Here is a 16,563-nt window from a genome sequence, read left to right on the forward strand (position 1 = left end):
TTTTCCTCTGCTTCATGGGAGCTCTTCTCAACTCCAAATTCACTTTAAACTTGACTGTCATAGCTGCTTTTCCAAACGTAAAGCCCCTTTTTCTGACATTATGAGTAAAATCACAGATACTAGAGTTCCAGCATAAAGACTGGAGTTCATCAATGATGAAGTGTTAACATCACTGCAAATGTGGCCAACTGCAACATTTTTTCTTAATGATAAACACATAAGTAATTTCACTTTCAATTCAAGAGAAAGTGAAAATAGAAATAGTGATTTTAATTACCTGACATCTTTTTCAAGTTGTGTAATATGTTCTTTCTGTAGACTTATTTGAGAATCTCTCTGTTGCACAGTTTCAATGAGATATTTGTACGGCTGTTGTGCTTGGTTCAACAAAGAATTTGCTCTGTCAAGCTGCCAAAAAAAAAGGTATTACTACTAAAAATTTTATAATTTATAAAGCACAATTACTTGATTATTATTGAATTACTATTAGATATTATTGATTTTTACCAGTTGCATAATAATATACATCCCAAACAAAAAGAAGGGGAAACAAACCACCTTTAAATTAATAAGTAGTATATTATCCTCCCCATTTTCTGTTCTGATTATATGTTATTTTCACTGCAATCATGCTACTCTCTACACTTTCCAAATCTACATTTTCAAGAGTTTTAATGTAACAGCTTCCATTGATTAAAAAAAAATAAGTACAGTCAATACCTCTGTTTGTGGTGTTATTGACTGGTGACTTTTTAAAAACAGTATACTATTACAATGGAATTTTCAGCTCAGAAATTGAATCTAGATAAAAATACAGTCCAAATGGAAAAAAAAAAAACCCTTTCTTCTAATCCATTACTCTATATGAACAGCAAAATCCAACAAGATGCTTAAAAGACTAGTATAAAGTAACTGTCATTCTCATAAGTAGGAAATAAACTAGCCTTCTTCCCTGAACAAATTAGGATCACTAAGTTTAAAAGTCTTGCATGATATGGTCTGCATCTTGAGCAATATAACAAGATCATTCACTAAATTATGTACAGAATTAAGATCACACAATAAGATTTAGTAGTTTCAGCAGCTGGAGTACACGTAAGTCATGAAAAAATACAATGTCACAGTGAAGGCTCAAAAAAGGCATTCAGCGGCAAGCCCACTACTCAGCTAATTAATTTCTTCATTCAGAGTACCATTTTTTTTATATACCGACTTGCTAGTTGCTTTTTAAGTTACCCAAAGACCATATTAGCCTTCTAGACAAAAGGGACTCCATCTATCAGTTGTGGCACTGCTATTCAAATCTCTGCAAAGTGAATTAATTCCAAAATTTAGATTGGACTCTAGATGTAGTACTTACAGATCACTACTTTGCAGAAGCTGATATATAGGCTTCCACTTAAACTGAGAATAACAAAGTGAGTTGCAGAGGCAATAAATGGATTATCACTAGCTGAGGATCTTTCTTGGATCAGGTCATGAGAATTCCTTTATTCCGTTTGTCCTAGGCATGGGCAACAAACCCTCTCTAGTAGAAAGAAATTCTCAATACCTACTTTAACACTGCAGGTCACTGCTATACAAAGCATCAGAAACAGGACTTTAAGGAAAAATTCTTTTCTAATGCTGTATCACACCGTCAAAATAGATAGGATCCTGCAGTTAAGTGAAACCTGACAAACTATAATAGGACTAAGAGAAGACTGACTCAGTAGCTGAGTTTTTTCATAGGGTTCCAACTTTGAAGTAAGTACAGTATATCAGACTTCCTTAAAATGAATGAAATTATGGAGAAGTCAGTATTTTCTTCTTGGTAATGCTGAACCTTCCCAGAGGATCAATATGATTTCTTTCTGTAAAGCTCAACCGCAATTGTTTCAAGGACAGACCAAAAGAAGTGTCTTAGAGCATCCATTTTAGTTATTGAATTATTTTTCTTTTCTACCCTCCTTTAAAAAGCTAACAAAACCCAGTTTTATCTTAAATACTGCACCGAAATAGCAGTATTTAATGCAAATTCAAAACTAAGAGCTGATATAATCACTTTTGCCTCAACTTTTTATCCATTTTCTAGATTTCTTCTAAATGACTGAACAAACTGTCAATCAAAAGAATAATAATGGGCTCCCTAAGCATACTGTAGTTTACAGGATCTCTCTTTTGTTCTTAAAAAAAATAAAAATCAAGAAAGTTACAACAGGTTGGAGTAAAAATCTGTCTTGGCTCAGGGAATGATTTAAAGACAGCAACACAAGTTTAAGAACTTTAACTATATAAAAAAAGATAATAAATAGCAATCAGCATAAAATATGAAATGCAGGAAATTTACCACAGGAGCTACAACTTCAAGGGGGAAGTTGATACCAGCAGACAAAAAATGGGAGCAAATAAATTCTAGAAACAGTACAACCCAATATGGCAGAGATACAGTAAAACTGTATATAATGCTGATGAAAACACAGAAGTTTTCAATAAAATTTTTGCCATCTGTTTGAAAACAAGTCAGATGATCAGCTTGTGTAACATGAGAACAATGGACTACCTTCCACTCCACTATGTTCTCAAGTGTAAACTCCTTGTGCACATACTGAAGGATGGCAAGCAGTATGGCATAAGTAATTATTATCAAACAAATTACCTATAATCATATGCAAAATTAAAAAAAGGAAGAAATAAATCTGCTGAAGTGTTCAGTTCTGAATGCCAGACATGAGTTTAACTGAAAGCAGGTCTTAAAAGATTTTATTTACACATAAGAGTTTGATGCTAGTAGACTGCGCACTAGCTATCTGTAAAACATTTAACTTTGTACTGGATTACATTCAGATCTAAACTATAAAATTAAATGATAAAAATCAAGAATTTAATGGCAGAATAAAAATGAGGTGAAGATGTTCTAGTGGAATTTTGCCAGAATTTGAACTAAGGTCACTGGTACTCAATCTTTCATCAGTGATCTAGAAGCAAATATAAAACTAACGTGGGTAAGAAACGTATTGACGTGAAAACCAGAAAGATTGAAGATTAAAGATAAAGAACAGTGATAGGGAAGAATACCAAGCAATAGATTCACCAATTTCCTGATGTCTGCAAGTAAAGATTTGAAAGAATATGTTTCAGTTAAATACAAATTACTATGATATACTTAAGAAGAATACATATTGGTTAAAAAAAAAAAGACTTCACTGTTCATGTATCTTTCATTAAAATACTATATATAATCATATATATACATATGATGTACATAAAATTCATAATTTAAAAATATGTAGAAAATTCAAATATTTGCCCAGTGGAGTACTTGGGTGTAGTAATCCTAATTTATAACTACCACGGCTTTAAAAATCAAACTGTTAAGTCACATTCCTGAAATTGTAAGCCTAGAAATTCCATAGTGGCAATATATAGTAGAAAACATAGTTGTTCTTTGGTTCCTAAAGAAAGTTAAAAGACAGTCTTGAAAATACTTCATAAAATTAGTTTGTCCTAATTCTGGAACATTTCAAGCTAAGTTTTGTTTAGTGTTTGTTCTCCAAGTTGAACTAATATGTAATTTCAGATATTATATACAGAATTTTAAAAGACCATTAAATTAAATTCATTGTAACAAAAATTGACTCAAAAACTGAACAATTGTAGAAAAGGATTTACAGAAATGTCTTAGAAAGTGATTTAAGAGAAAAGCTGTATAAAAAGCAACAATGTATTCATTGAACAATTAAGTATCAAACGGAATAAACTAGTCTGGCTAGCTGGTCTTCTGTTCAGAAATCAAAATGCTCTCTGTCTGCCTCACGTTCTTGTTTAGCCTCTAAAATAATCCCTCTTTCAATATTAGTTTCAAAATACAATAAAAACTTCTTTGAAAACTTTTATCATAGAGTTTTGGTTAATTATGAGGCCATTTTTTACATCAAATAGATAATAAACATTTCATTTTATGAACAGCTCTTCTGCAATGTTTAGAGTTTCTACTGATTTGAATTTTTGTGTAGCAGTAATTTACCTCTTGTGAAATCTGTGTTACTTGTTCCTTCTGATGTTCCAGATCTTTTACAAGCAATGAGTTTTGCTTTTCTAGTTGCAGTAATCTTCTTGCCAAGTGAACACTGTACCAATAAAAATCAAGCTCAAGTTGAACTTTTTCCAACTTAGGTCTATTTTCCAAAATAGGTAAAAGAAATTCTCACATCATATTGCAGAACTTGATTGCCTTAATTTCTCACCAATGCTTAAATACTAATATATATCATCTACATAGTTAAACATGATTTAGAAAAACAATGAAAATATTACAAAATTTAAAAGCACTGAAACAGCATTCCCACAGTTATGCCAATTGTAGTATTTTATACAAAGTAATTACCTATATAATTTTTCCGGTACTATACAGTTGCAGCAATACTGTCAAAATGCTTCATCTAATTATGAGTATTTACTTTTTAGCAACTTCACAGAATCACTGTAACAGGCTTCTCCTTAAATAACAGTTTAAAAAAACACACATCAATATACATTTCATAGCGGGACACTGAAAAATGTAGTATTTTATCATTTTCAAAACAGAAGCAAAATTGTTTTGTCTGACATTTAATATGCTAAATAATTAAATGTTATTGCCACTTTTTAAAAATAAACTCTTACATACAGTCGCAAATTACCTTGAAGAGAAAGGATTATTGGGACACTTAACAACCTAGTTGAAAATAAGATCCTCAATCTCTTGCACACTTCATGTCCAAAATCAAGAGTTTATCATCAATTTAACAGCACAGATCCATAGGCAGATTCAATATGCAATTGCAGGGCTTACTTCCAGACATCTAACCTAGTCTTCCAAACTATTATTAATCACAGTATCACAGAAGGACATGGAAGGGACCACAGTGGGTCATTTGGTCCAACCTCCCCGCTCAAGCAGGGTCATCCCAGAGCACATTGCACGGGATTGCATCCAGAGGGTTCTTGAATAACTCCACAACCAGTTCTTGACAATAATACGGAATCTATGAGAGGATAACTGGTCTAAAGCAGACTGATAGGGAGATTATATTTACCCTCAAGCTGAGGTTTACACTGTGTAAAGCTAGTTGAGTGTACAAAGTTTCTCTGAAAATTTGACCAGTCGTAACTTCCACCTCCTCCTCAGTAAAATGGAATACACTTTTAGATTTGGAAGAAGTCTTAATATTTTTCATCTGTGTTATAAACCTACCCTTTCATGTAAAAATCTTTTACTTTTGCCTATTGTGAGAGGAATTACCTGCAATTTTCAATAGCTTTTACCATGAGGTTGGTTCTCTCAGTTCCTCCTACAAGAAGCATTAGGTTGTGTAAACAGTAACTGAGAAAAACAGAAGTTAATTCTCCTAACTAGTTATTTAGATTTTTGTTTAGGAGATATGAGATATGTGTGAAGTTCTCATCTAGCACAAAGGAGAAAATGAGCCACTTCTTTGACTAGTAGCTATTAGAGTGTAAGGGAAAACTTGGACACCTTCCCATGGCAACTTTAGGAATGCAGCCCATTTTAATTTTCCCAGCTACAACTACTCAGTGAACTTGACCTGAATTTGCAAGTATTTAAGGATAACACAAATACGCCTTTCAAGCATACTCATTGATACATTTTTTGACTAGTTTTAATTTAAAGCAAAGGCACAAAGGGACTGATCTGCAAAGACATTTTATTCTGGAAACCTTTTATTATAACTATACTAGAAAATTATGCAGTGCTCGAGAATGTGATAATTTATTGTTAGCAAACCACTAGAGTCACTCTGGTAGTATTCTGCATTTTCTCATTTACACTCTCCCAAGCAGTTCCTAGGCGTGGCTGAAAAGTTAGCATGGGCAAGCAAATCATTGCCAATGCGTCGTTTACATGCAGCTTAACCCACAGTGAGAATTTAGTTTTATGGAAATGGGATACTACAAGCCATTTGGTCTTGATGCTTCAGAGTGTTCCCAAGGGTGTTTAGTTTAGTACTATGGGTGAACAGTGCCTATGTCCAAAGTAATGAAATAGTTGTTATTGGCAAGTAGGCAAAGAAGTACAGACCCCACAATGCCCTATGCTTGAAAATGCAGGTTTTGTACAAAGTTTCAGAAATTGAAGTGCATGATGTGAACTTAAAAGAGCCCTTCATTTAGGATCCCATATATCAGGGACTAAAGAGCAGGTAGTGGACTCCAGAGCAATCCTAGAGAGCAGAAAACTTATCTGTGTTTCTTTAATGGCTCTAAACATAGAAGTTTGTGTCACAGAGTTTTTGCTTAAAACTCTGGGAGCCAAAGGCAACACACACATTTTCTGCATGGCAGTTTTCCTTGAATCAAAACAGCAGGTAAACCGTACACAGACTTCTATGGCTTTTTTAATTCTAAAAGATAGAGAAAGTCTATGAAGTGTCCAACATCATTATGAAGGATTAAATCAGTTTTATTAGTCAATGCCTTTTGGAACAATGACATTCTGAATGACAGAGCCACTTCTAAGCTCAGAAAGTGTCTTCCAAGCATATCTGAAATCCTAGCCTACTGATCATCAGATTCAGTATTCAGCAGTGATTTAGCACAATTCTTTTGTATGTAAATAATCTAATCTAATCTAATCTAATCTAATCTAATCTAATCTAATCTAATCTAATCTAATCTAATCTAATAAGGTGGGGAAAAACAAGGATATAGGCTGAAACTCAGAGAAGTTCCCAAACTATTGACAAAGGAGAAAGAAACTGAAGTTTTAGGAAATGGACTTACAGGACTCTCAACAGTCTCCTAAACCAGACCTACAACAGGGTTATGGAAGTTTTTTTCCCACACCCCCACACCTCTGTTGTTTTCTTCTTCTTCATTTTTATGCAGTATAAAGAGAAATCTTACAAGGAAACAATCTGAAGAGGTTTAAAAGAGCAAATTAAGCCATGCTTAAGTTAAGTACTACATAAAATCTTTTATGGTAGTCAGCAATATGTAACTCGGTCCACAATAGGTCTAATCTGATTGACAATCATATCGACAACATTTGAAAACAAATATATAGGGCAGAAGAAATAGTAGGTGGCCCATAAATCTTTGCTAAAAATTTGAACAGACCATCATTTGCCCTTAATTCTCATTAGTAACTTTTGACATTAAATATTCTTTGTCATGGAGAAGGTGAGGGTTAAAAAGACAAACCCAACTAAAAAAAATAATACTTGTAGTAAAAAAACAGCTATAAATTACAAAAACTGCAATTAAACCTTCTGAATGATAGAAATGTACACTGTGAATCTATGGTGTATGTCTTGGTGTGCCCACCAACGATGGTGGAGTTTCTCATTTTGGTCAAAACCTACCACTAGCACAATCATGCAGCTGACTTTCCTGTACTTGAGCAATTATAGGCGCACTTGGATCATGTGGAATAAGCCTCATCCTAGGAGAACTACCATCCTAATTTTGAACAACAGCAGAGGTTTTACTGTGGTCACAGTTTAAAAGTATTATGAATAAATCCACATTCACAGAATCATTAAAGTTGGAAAAGACCCCCAAGATCCAGTCCAACCTATGACTGAACACCACATTGTTAACTAGACCATGGCACTAAGTACCACATCCAGTCATTTCTTGAATCCTTCTTGGGATGGTGACTCCACCACCTTCCTGGGCAGTCTGTTCCAATGCTCGACAACCCCTTCTATGGAGAAATTGTCCAACCTGAACCTCCCATGGCATAGCTTGAGGTAATTTCCTCTTGTCCTGTTGCTAGTTGCCTGGGAGAAGTGAGTCATAGCCACAACACATGGGCTCACAATGAGTCATTCAAACATTAGTATTATTTCTTAAAGGCAATGCATAATATAAATTTATTATTTAAAAATGAGTATGATCAAGAGGTATGTTGTTCACCTACAAGTCATTTTAATCTATTGATCAAATTATCAAATTGGCCAAATCAGTGCAAACAGAAAAAATGTAAGTGGAATCAGATCCTGTAGTCATAAAGATGAAATAGTGATGTTCTGAAAACTTGTCTTTCCTAATTTCCTGACAAACGTGTTTTTCTGACCATTAAATACAATAACCTTTACAGTATTAGCAATATATTTCCTATTATATAAATGTAAAGAATGTAACTAACCTGTTTTTACAGCTGCTTAGTTTTATAGAATTAAAATTAATCTTTCTGAAAGTCAACAAAAAGAGATCTTAAAAAGACTTAGAAAAACATGTATATGCTCATTCATATGCATCAACCACATTAACAGGTCCTAGTCCTCAATCTATTCCCATATACTTACGTAATTAAAAAACCTCCTTATGTTAATCAAACTGGATGGATTCCAAGAGAAAATATAACGCACTTATCTTCATTTAGTTTATCTTGAATAAGTAAATTCAGGAGGTGCTTTTCTTTACCTTTGCTTTAGTCGTCTTTTGGCTGTTGTAGGAACATTAGCACCATATCCATATGAGAAGAGAACCCTTTCAGCTTCAAATTCATCTTCCACTGAAAAAAATTGCAAAAAGGTACTGTTGAAATACAGTGCCGGAACTTATAAATTTCTAAGCAATTCTATTTATAACTCTACACATGCAAAAATATTTTTCTAGAAGCTAAATTTTCAGTTGGTATAACATTCTGGACTTAAATGGAACAATTTTGTTCACAAATAACATTAATACAGTGCCATACTTTAATTTCTTACAACACTTTATTTTTATGATTAACATAAGACATGCAATAAGAAAGAAAAGGAAAGGAGTTCAGAGGCTTTCAATATTCATACTATTGGTATGGTCACAAAATACATACTAGTAGTATAAGTTCAATTCAGCAGTAGAGGATTAGACTGTTTAAGTTTTTTTTCTAAAGAATTAATTTTCTGTGCATATATGAGGATGTAGAGGAAGATAAAATTAGGAACTGTTTAAGGTGACAGGACATAACGAAGCCCATGGGACCAGAAGGGACACATCTGATGTTGCTGAGGAAGCTGATGTCACTGTGAGGCTGCTAACTATTATTTTTGAAAGACTGTGGTGATCAGAAATTTCACATTTGAGGAAAACAAATGTCATAAACATCTTCAGAGAAGGGCAAGAAGGAGATTCTTATGTTTATGCAAAGTAAAAATATAAAAAATAATCTCTGCCTCCATAGAGGATTGATTTTTGAAAATGCATTTCTAAGGAATTTAAACACATTACAATTGCTTTGAAAAGAAATCCCAGTTGCAGCAAGATTAAAATTATGTACAGATTTTCATATTTCAGCTTGTGAAATTCAGGCTTCCTCTCTCCTGTAAGATGAAGTGGGACAGAAAAAAAAAAAAAAGAAAGAAAAAAAGAAGTGTGTGTGTGAGTTAAAGGCAGGGGCAGAGAGATGGGGACAGTGAAGAGGGGTAAAGGGGGACAATGAGAAAAGGGGAGTGGCAGGAGAGAAGGAGAGAGGACAAGTGAACACCAGCCATGGCAGCACACAACAGCTTTGATGAATCAAGTAGTTGGGAACAGGAGAAACAAACTGAGGAAATGACATAAGAGTCCTATCTGACTCATCTTTCCTAATGCTCAAGTACCTCAAAATCAGAAATACCTTCACTTCTCAACAACTTGCACAATGCTATAGTTTCTGTCCTCACTTGCCTAATACCCTCGTAATGCTATTTTAAAAAAGGATTCTTAAAACACATTGAAGAAAGATAAAAACCTCTAGTAGAGCATTTATGATAAGTCACATATCTAGTTATGTGAAAAACAATGGAGAAATTCCAGTAAGTATGACAGAAAAAGTTTACTAATGTGGCATTACAAATGCACCAGAACTTCAGGGCTGTTTTAAATATGACAGGGAACTCTCCAGTGCTGTTAAACACTTATGGTTCAGGAAAACATAAAAGTAATTTAGCTTGCCTTTGTCAATACCCTTCTTTTTGATCACAAATTCAGTGTTGCATGTTGCAGAAAAACATCAGTGAGAGCCTGCCCTGTAAATTCGTATCTGTCAGAAGTGTTCAGTAAATGTCAGATCATGCAAACAAGCACAAAAAAATTGAAATGTTGTAGGTATCAAGTCAAGGTAATGTTCTGTATCAGTGTGTGCTTCTCTTCTCTTCTGACATTTCAGGTTCTTCACCTGACTGCGTGATGGAAAACATACATTTTACAAGTTAGCGGACACTTATTAACGACAGTTTTATACGTTACTTGGCAAAAAAGTGCCATTGTGAGGATATCGATAGGTTTGTCCTTTTTCTTAGGAAGATACTAACCATGGAAGCAAGAAAAAAATCAAACAACTAGTCTACAGCAAAAAAACGCTAGTGAAGATTTCACCCTGAAAAGGAAGACTAGATAAATGTCAAGAATGTTTACTTTTGTTATTTGTGTGGAAACCACTTAGACGCTATAAGAAGCGGGTATATAAATTCTTGATAGCTTCCTGAATAGTCTGTTTCATATCATTTCAATATTAAAAAAGTGAGGCATAATGATGGGTTACTCACAGTACAAATTCAGTGATCTCTTCCACATGCACATTTTCCAAAGGAAAAATTAAAAAGTTTATATATTTATTATTTCTAATATATATAATATTATACATTATTTATATATGATATGACAAAAGCCACCTCACATGTGCAAACACACAGTTTATTAAAAATTCCAGAGAACCCAACCTCCACTGGCATCCCCACATATTGTAAAACAGTGGAGGTTTTATGACTCAAGAAAAACAAAAAAATGTTATATGCTATTTAAATATAAAGAAGTGACCACAGGACTGAAGACTAATCCTTATTATCGCTAAAATTCATAGAAAGTTAAAATTGTCTTCCACACAATGTCTCAGTCTAAGTTATATTCCCCAGAAGACAGACTGAAGTTTTTCCATAATATATTCAATTTGAAAAATACTTACATTTCCTTTCAACTATTTTTCTACCTTTAGTTATTTTTGACATGTAAATATCAGGACATAATTTGAGACACAGGAAGAAGTATATCTGTCTTCCCCTTCAAAGTGTTTCTTAAAAAAAAACCCAACTTTTTTTCTTCTATTTTCCCTCAGATACTAGTCTTAGTACTAGTAGTAGTATTAATCCTAACTTTCTATATCAAGTACACTATAATAATAGAAAGTTCATTATTAAATAAAAAGTAAATTGAAATAATATTAAATCGTAACGCCTTTTTTTCTCCAATGAATTCAGAAAATGAAGTAATTATATTCTAAGAGAACAGTTCGTTTGGAAACTTTTATTTCTCGAAGTCATATTGTAGCATAGACTGTAAATTGTAATTAAAATAGATACTTAAGAAGAAGCTAAGAATGATTTAGTTCTGTAAAATCTTTAATGCCATCCTAAGATGCATAAGAAAATATAAACCAGTGAACAAAAACCAGCATTCTGAACTCCATCTTCTCCTTGGAAAAAATTAAGGTAAGATCCAAAAATTCTTTATTAATACATAAATACTCCTTAGACAAGTTTCTATATACACTTCCAAAAACATGTTACCAAAAAAATATAAAGATGTATATAGCAAATGTGCTTATAGTCACACTGGAACCTTTGGGTAGTCAGGCCATTCTAAATACAAGCTGCAGTGTATAAAATTAATAAATTACGTGCAGTCTAATTACTAAAAATACCCTCACATCACTGCATCTTGGTAATACATACTTTAATATACACTGTTCTTTGCATATAAAGTTTATGAAATGATCTTCTACCTGGAACACATAAATTGTGAATATTTTTTGAGGAGTAAAGAAAGAGAAAAGGTTAAGAAGATAGTTGAATTAGTTTAAAATCTTACTCTATTCTAGTTTAGAATTGTACTCTATTTACGAACAGGCTAAAAGACTTCAAGATTAGAGTCAGAGTTTCAAATTAGAAATTACTTGCTTTGTGGACTCATTTAGGCTCAGAATCAAATCAATAAAGGTTTTACAGAAATTTTGCTGTGTTTGGGAGCAGACATTTTTATTTTTGCTAATCAGACACAAATATGTTCAAGACTAATCAGATATGAATTTAAACCATGGTTTAGTACTCAATACAGATTTAGCTGCAACAAACAAGTACTTAGTATCCAATTATTATTAATACAACACATGGAAGAATTTTCCTCCCCTTCCAATCAATTAAACAATTCACATTAATCATGTATTACGAAACCTGTATTTGTCTGTCAAGAAAGAGGGTTTCCTAATATTTAAAATAAATAACAGCAGAATCCTAAAAACCATATCCAATTATAATGGATTATCAGAATAAGGAAAAGAGAAATGACAGAATACTGAGATGATTTTTAATAAACATAAACTTAGACATATGGATGTTTGATACACATTTACAGACACATTTAGAAACCTGTCATTAATATTTTCATCAAAATAATTACTGTCTTGTCAGGCATAAGGAAGGAGAATGACAGGCACTGTATTACTTTCCAAGTGCCATGAGAAAAAAGAAATCTTGTCATAATGCCAGAAACACCCCCAGACAGAGTATAACTCGTCACAGAACTTACTTTCTGCTGTTTGCAATATTATCTCATCGAGCTCTTTTTCAAGTTTTTCGTAAGTATCTAGTCTTGCTTGAAACTCCGAATTCTGTGTTTGAAGCTCAATAATGCGTGTTTCACTAGAAGCCTGAAGACTATAAAATTCCTTCGTAAGCACCTATGAGAATGAATAATGAAAATACCAGAGATTCAGCATTACAGCTACTTTTGAAAGTGGTAAAATACATGTAAAATGCATAGCAGTAGGATATTAAATATTTCATGTAACTTTTGCACAGAAAAGATTAAAATACTTTAAAAAGCAGTTATTTTTTTCGATTATATGATTTTGCACAGATTACAGTCTCGGGTAATATCACTTATGCCTATCTCCAAAGGTGTAACTGTAAGAATCACTGAAAAAGCTGCAAGAATTTTAAAGTTAGGAAAATCAAGGTAACAACTAAAAAAATTTACACACAGTAGTCAGAATAGTGTAAATGCAATTATTTTTGTTGCTTTAATGGGATTCAGATTTCAGTTTATCAATTTTTTTAAACACAAAAACCTCATGTTCAAAAGTAAAAGTTATGAAGGCCTGTATAATAACTAAAGTTTGATAGAGTGCTTTATAATAGGAAACAACACTGACCACATAAATATACAACAAACTGGAATAAGCAAATTCTTGAGAAATAAAATAGTAATCTACATGCTTTGCAGAAAAATCTCACCAAAACAGGTAATGTAATAACCAAGTGGGTACTGCAGCTAAATTTAATACTAATTTCCTAAGTAAAAATCACACACATTCAGAATGACAAGTGAATACAGATCTTGAGATACAGAAATATATGAATAGTGTACACAGCAGTAATACCAGATTCACTGTCAACACCACTAAAGAATGCAAAATGCTTAGAGAAACAAGCCACCAGAATATAAAAAGATCAGTCTAGTGTCACAGAAGAAATAAACGTATAGGTTTAGGCTCAGCAGCATATAAACAATCTGTTTCCTAGTCAGCAAGAGAAACTACTCTACACCCCAAATAAAAGTAAGAGTTAGTTCACAAACCAGCTGTAGTTGAGCCACAAGACACTAGTGACCACATTATGAATAAAGATTAGTATTCTAGAAGAAAGGTAAGGAAAAAACCTTAGTACATAAATGTTATATTTAAGAAAGGAAATAAAAAATTTTCAATCATAAGGAACAAAAGAAAAAACTTCAGACATCAAATATTTAAGTTCTGCAAGAACATTTCTTCATGAAAGAGCACTGGCTGAAAAGTGTCTCTCTAAAGAGAAAAAGAAGTGCCAAAAGTGTTAGTGGAATTGAAAGTCAAATATTCAAGTTATAATCACATCAAATAAATATCCACAAAGAAAACGAAAATATAACTCAAATTGAACTACATTCTCCAAGTTTCACATGTCTGTGCAATTAAAACTCTGTTTAGCAACCTCTAAGTCTAGCAAAACTGGCATTTGCAGTGCTTGTGACCACAACCAACCTCATGAGCCAGTATCTGAATGTCCCAATACAGACAAAACAAAAAATTACAGTCTATCTAAAACTCTCTGTTTCCACTCTATAGTTCCTGGGACCTGAAGATTGGCATCCTTTCCAAAAAACAAAGGCTGCCATTGCTGGCACTTTCTTCTACCCTTCCAGTTTCTGCCCTGATATTTGATTTAAACATACACTGACAATCTCATTTAAATCTCACAAACTGGACTCCATGATATGATTTTGGGACTAACCGTGGACAGGTAAAGAAATATTGTTTTAAAGTAAGTTTTCTCTGCGGAATACTCACATTTCCAAGACTAAAACAAGTGAACAGGATACGATACATTTTTGGAAGTACATGTTTGAAAGATAATAAATTCTAAGCTTGTAGAGATAAGCAGTCATTCAGGTCTATGCAAATAGTCATTCAGGATGCAGGTGCCCAGATTGTGCCTCTCAGCCAAAGCGGTGGCACCTCCAGGAAACTGTATTTAATTAAGGACAAAAATGCTGCATGGTAGTGAGGAGTGAAGGAAAAAATGTGAGAAACATCCATGGTGCTGACACTAAGGTGAGGGAAGGAGGGGAGGAGAGGCTCCATGTGCCAGAGCAGAGGTTGCCTTGCAGCCCACGGTGAAGCAGGTTGCCCTCCTGCAGACCATGAAAGCACACCGAAGCAGATGTCCACACTACAGTCCATAAGGATCCCAGGTTGGAGCAGGCAGACATGCACCAAAGGCACTGCAACCTCTGGAGAGCCCAAGTATGAGATTTTCTCCTGAAGGAAAAAGCAGCCCAGAGGATCCACAGGATAGAAGTGTGAGGAGAAAGAACCATGGAGAAGAGTTGTTAAGGACTGACTCAAACCCCCATTTCCCATCCCTCCCTGCAGTGCTGTGGGACAGGGAGGTACAAGAGTCAGAAATGGAGGAAAGTTAACACATAAGAGAATGGATTGGGGAAAGATGTTTCAGTTTTTGTCTTTGTTTCCCATCATCTAAATGTGTGTCAATTGGTAATAAGTGAAATTAGTTTTCCCCAGGTCAAATCTGTTTTGTCCATGATGGTAACTGGTAAGTGATCTCCCTATCTTTATACCAACCCATGTACTTTATAGACTTATTAGACTTATTTACCTCAGCCCCATTCTCTTCAGGAAGAGGAATGAGAGTGGCTGAATGGGTGTCTGGCACCCAACCAAGGTCAACCTACCATGCTAGAAGAAGCAAGGTTAGGTCTTTTCAATTCTGTACACACCATGTTCACTTTTTTTAGTTGTAAAAATTTGTTCCAGAATTGCATATCAATAAAAAGTATTTTATTATGTAACAGTGCTATTACAGATCCTAGTTTTAAATAATGATACTGAATTCACTGTAACTGATCTGGTGAAACTGTCTTCTTTCCCTACAATTATCACATAGACTGACATAAGCAGTTTTGTGATACAAGCAGATATATATACACCTCACATGAATGATGCACTCTCTTCAACATCTCTCCATGAGAGATTGTTTTGCCTTCTTCCTCTCTCCGAAGTCTTATTCTCCACTAAAGTGATGAAACTTAATAAGCTTTGTCGTTCCATCCTACCTCGGCAGAATTTGGTGGAGATACTAATTCATCCATGTTATGTTCTTTGTTACTTTCCCCCCAAATTTTTCCATTTTAAATTCTAATTGAAAACAACTGTATAATGCCCGATAAAATGTCTCGTTATATATAACATACCTCCAGTTTTCTCTGATATTTCTCACATTCCATTTGGCACTGTGAAAGATTCTTAGCTGTTTCTTGTTGCAGGAGTTGAACATGTTCAGTTTCAAAGGACTTTAACTTACTTTGGTGAAGAAGTTCAGCTACTTTGCTTTCTGTGCCAAGCTGCATTTGTCTGTACCTGAAAGGAAAATGAAAAAATAAGTTTTAATGATTCAAAAATAAGCAAACACAGAATATATGCTAGTTCTGTTCATTGCAGGTATAAATTTCAAGAACCAATACAGAATTTTGAAGAGTTTCATAGGTATTAGTATGGTTATCTATGTAACTATTGTAACCTGTATTTGAAACATCATTAGGAAAATTCAATATTATGACAATGCAACACAATGTATGGAAAACTCAGTCTATGGTTTTCCTAAATATGTAGTTAATAATCAAATGACAATGACCTCACAGTATACCTTATTTTTCTTATTTTTAAAAATGCTAGATCAATATGAATCTGTTTCTTGGCACACAAATGCATGTAATGAAGTCTTTTTCTGGGAGAGATACTAAGGAAATATCTCCTCTCTTTACCACCATGTGTTACATGTGATAGGGAGAAGTGGTATTAGACATCAGTGATATCAATGGTGCATCCCTTGGGATATCATGAATATCAGCTACACTGCTTTTTCCTGCACCCAGAGACATGAAGAACTGTCAGACCACAATGGTGTATTAATTTCCACAGTCACTCAGAACCACAGGTCCTTCAAAAAAACAAGAAATGAAGTATAACTTTGAGAAAATCACTACAATGTAATTTCAAGTGAC

At 33.8% G+C, this 16,563-nt stretch overlaps 1 protein-coding gene across 6 annotated transcripts in view; it reads right to left on the minus strand.

Moving 5' to 3' along the window:
* The window catches only part of PIBF1 (progesterone immunomodulatory binding factor 1), a 112,848-nt gene that overhangs the window by 30,218 nt on the left and 66,067 nt on the right, over positions 1–16,563 (minus strand). For all 6 annotated transcript variants that reach the window (XM_032678390.1, XM_032678389.1, XM_032678392.1 and 3 more), the window contains 5 exons: positions 15,754–15,919; positions 12,535–12,685; positions 8,410–8,500; positions 4,007–4,109; positions 278–408 (listed from right to left, as the gene is read on the minus strand). In XM_032678390.1, the coding sequence (XP_032534281.1) occupies positions 278–408; positions 4,007–4,109; positions 8,410–8,500; positions 12,535–12,685; positions 15,754–15,919 (642 nt within the window). The remainder of the gene's footprint in view (positions 1–277; positions 409–4,006; positions 4,110–8,409; positions 8,501–12,534; positions 12,686–15,753; positions 15,920–16,563) is intronic.

Source organism: Chiroxiphia lanceolata, chromosome 2, assembly GCF_009829145.1.
Source record: "Chiroxiphia lanceolata isolate bChiLan1 chromosome 2, bChiLan1.pri, whole genome shotgun sequence".
Classification (NCBI taxonomy): domain Eukaryota; kingdom Metazoa; phylum Chordata; class Aves; order Passeriformes; family Pipridae; genus Chiroxiphia; species Chiroxiphia lanceolata.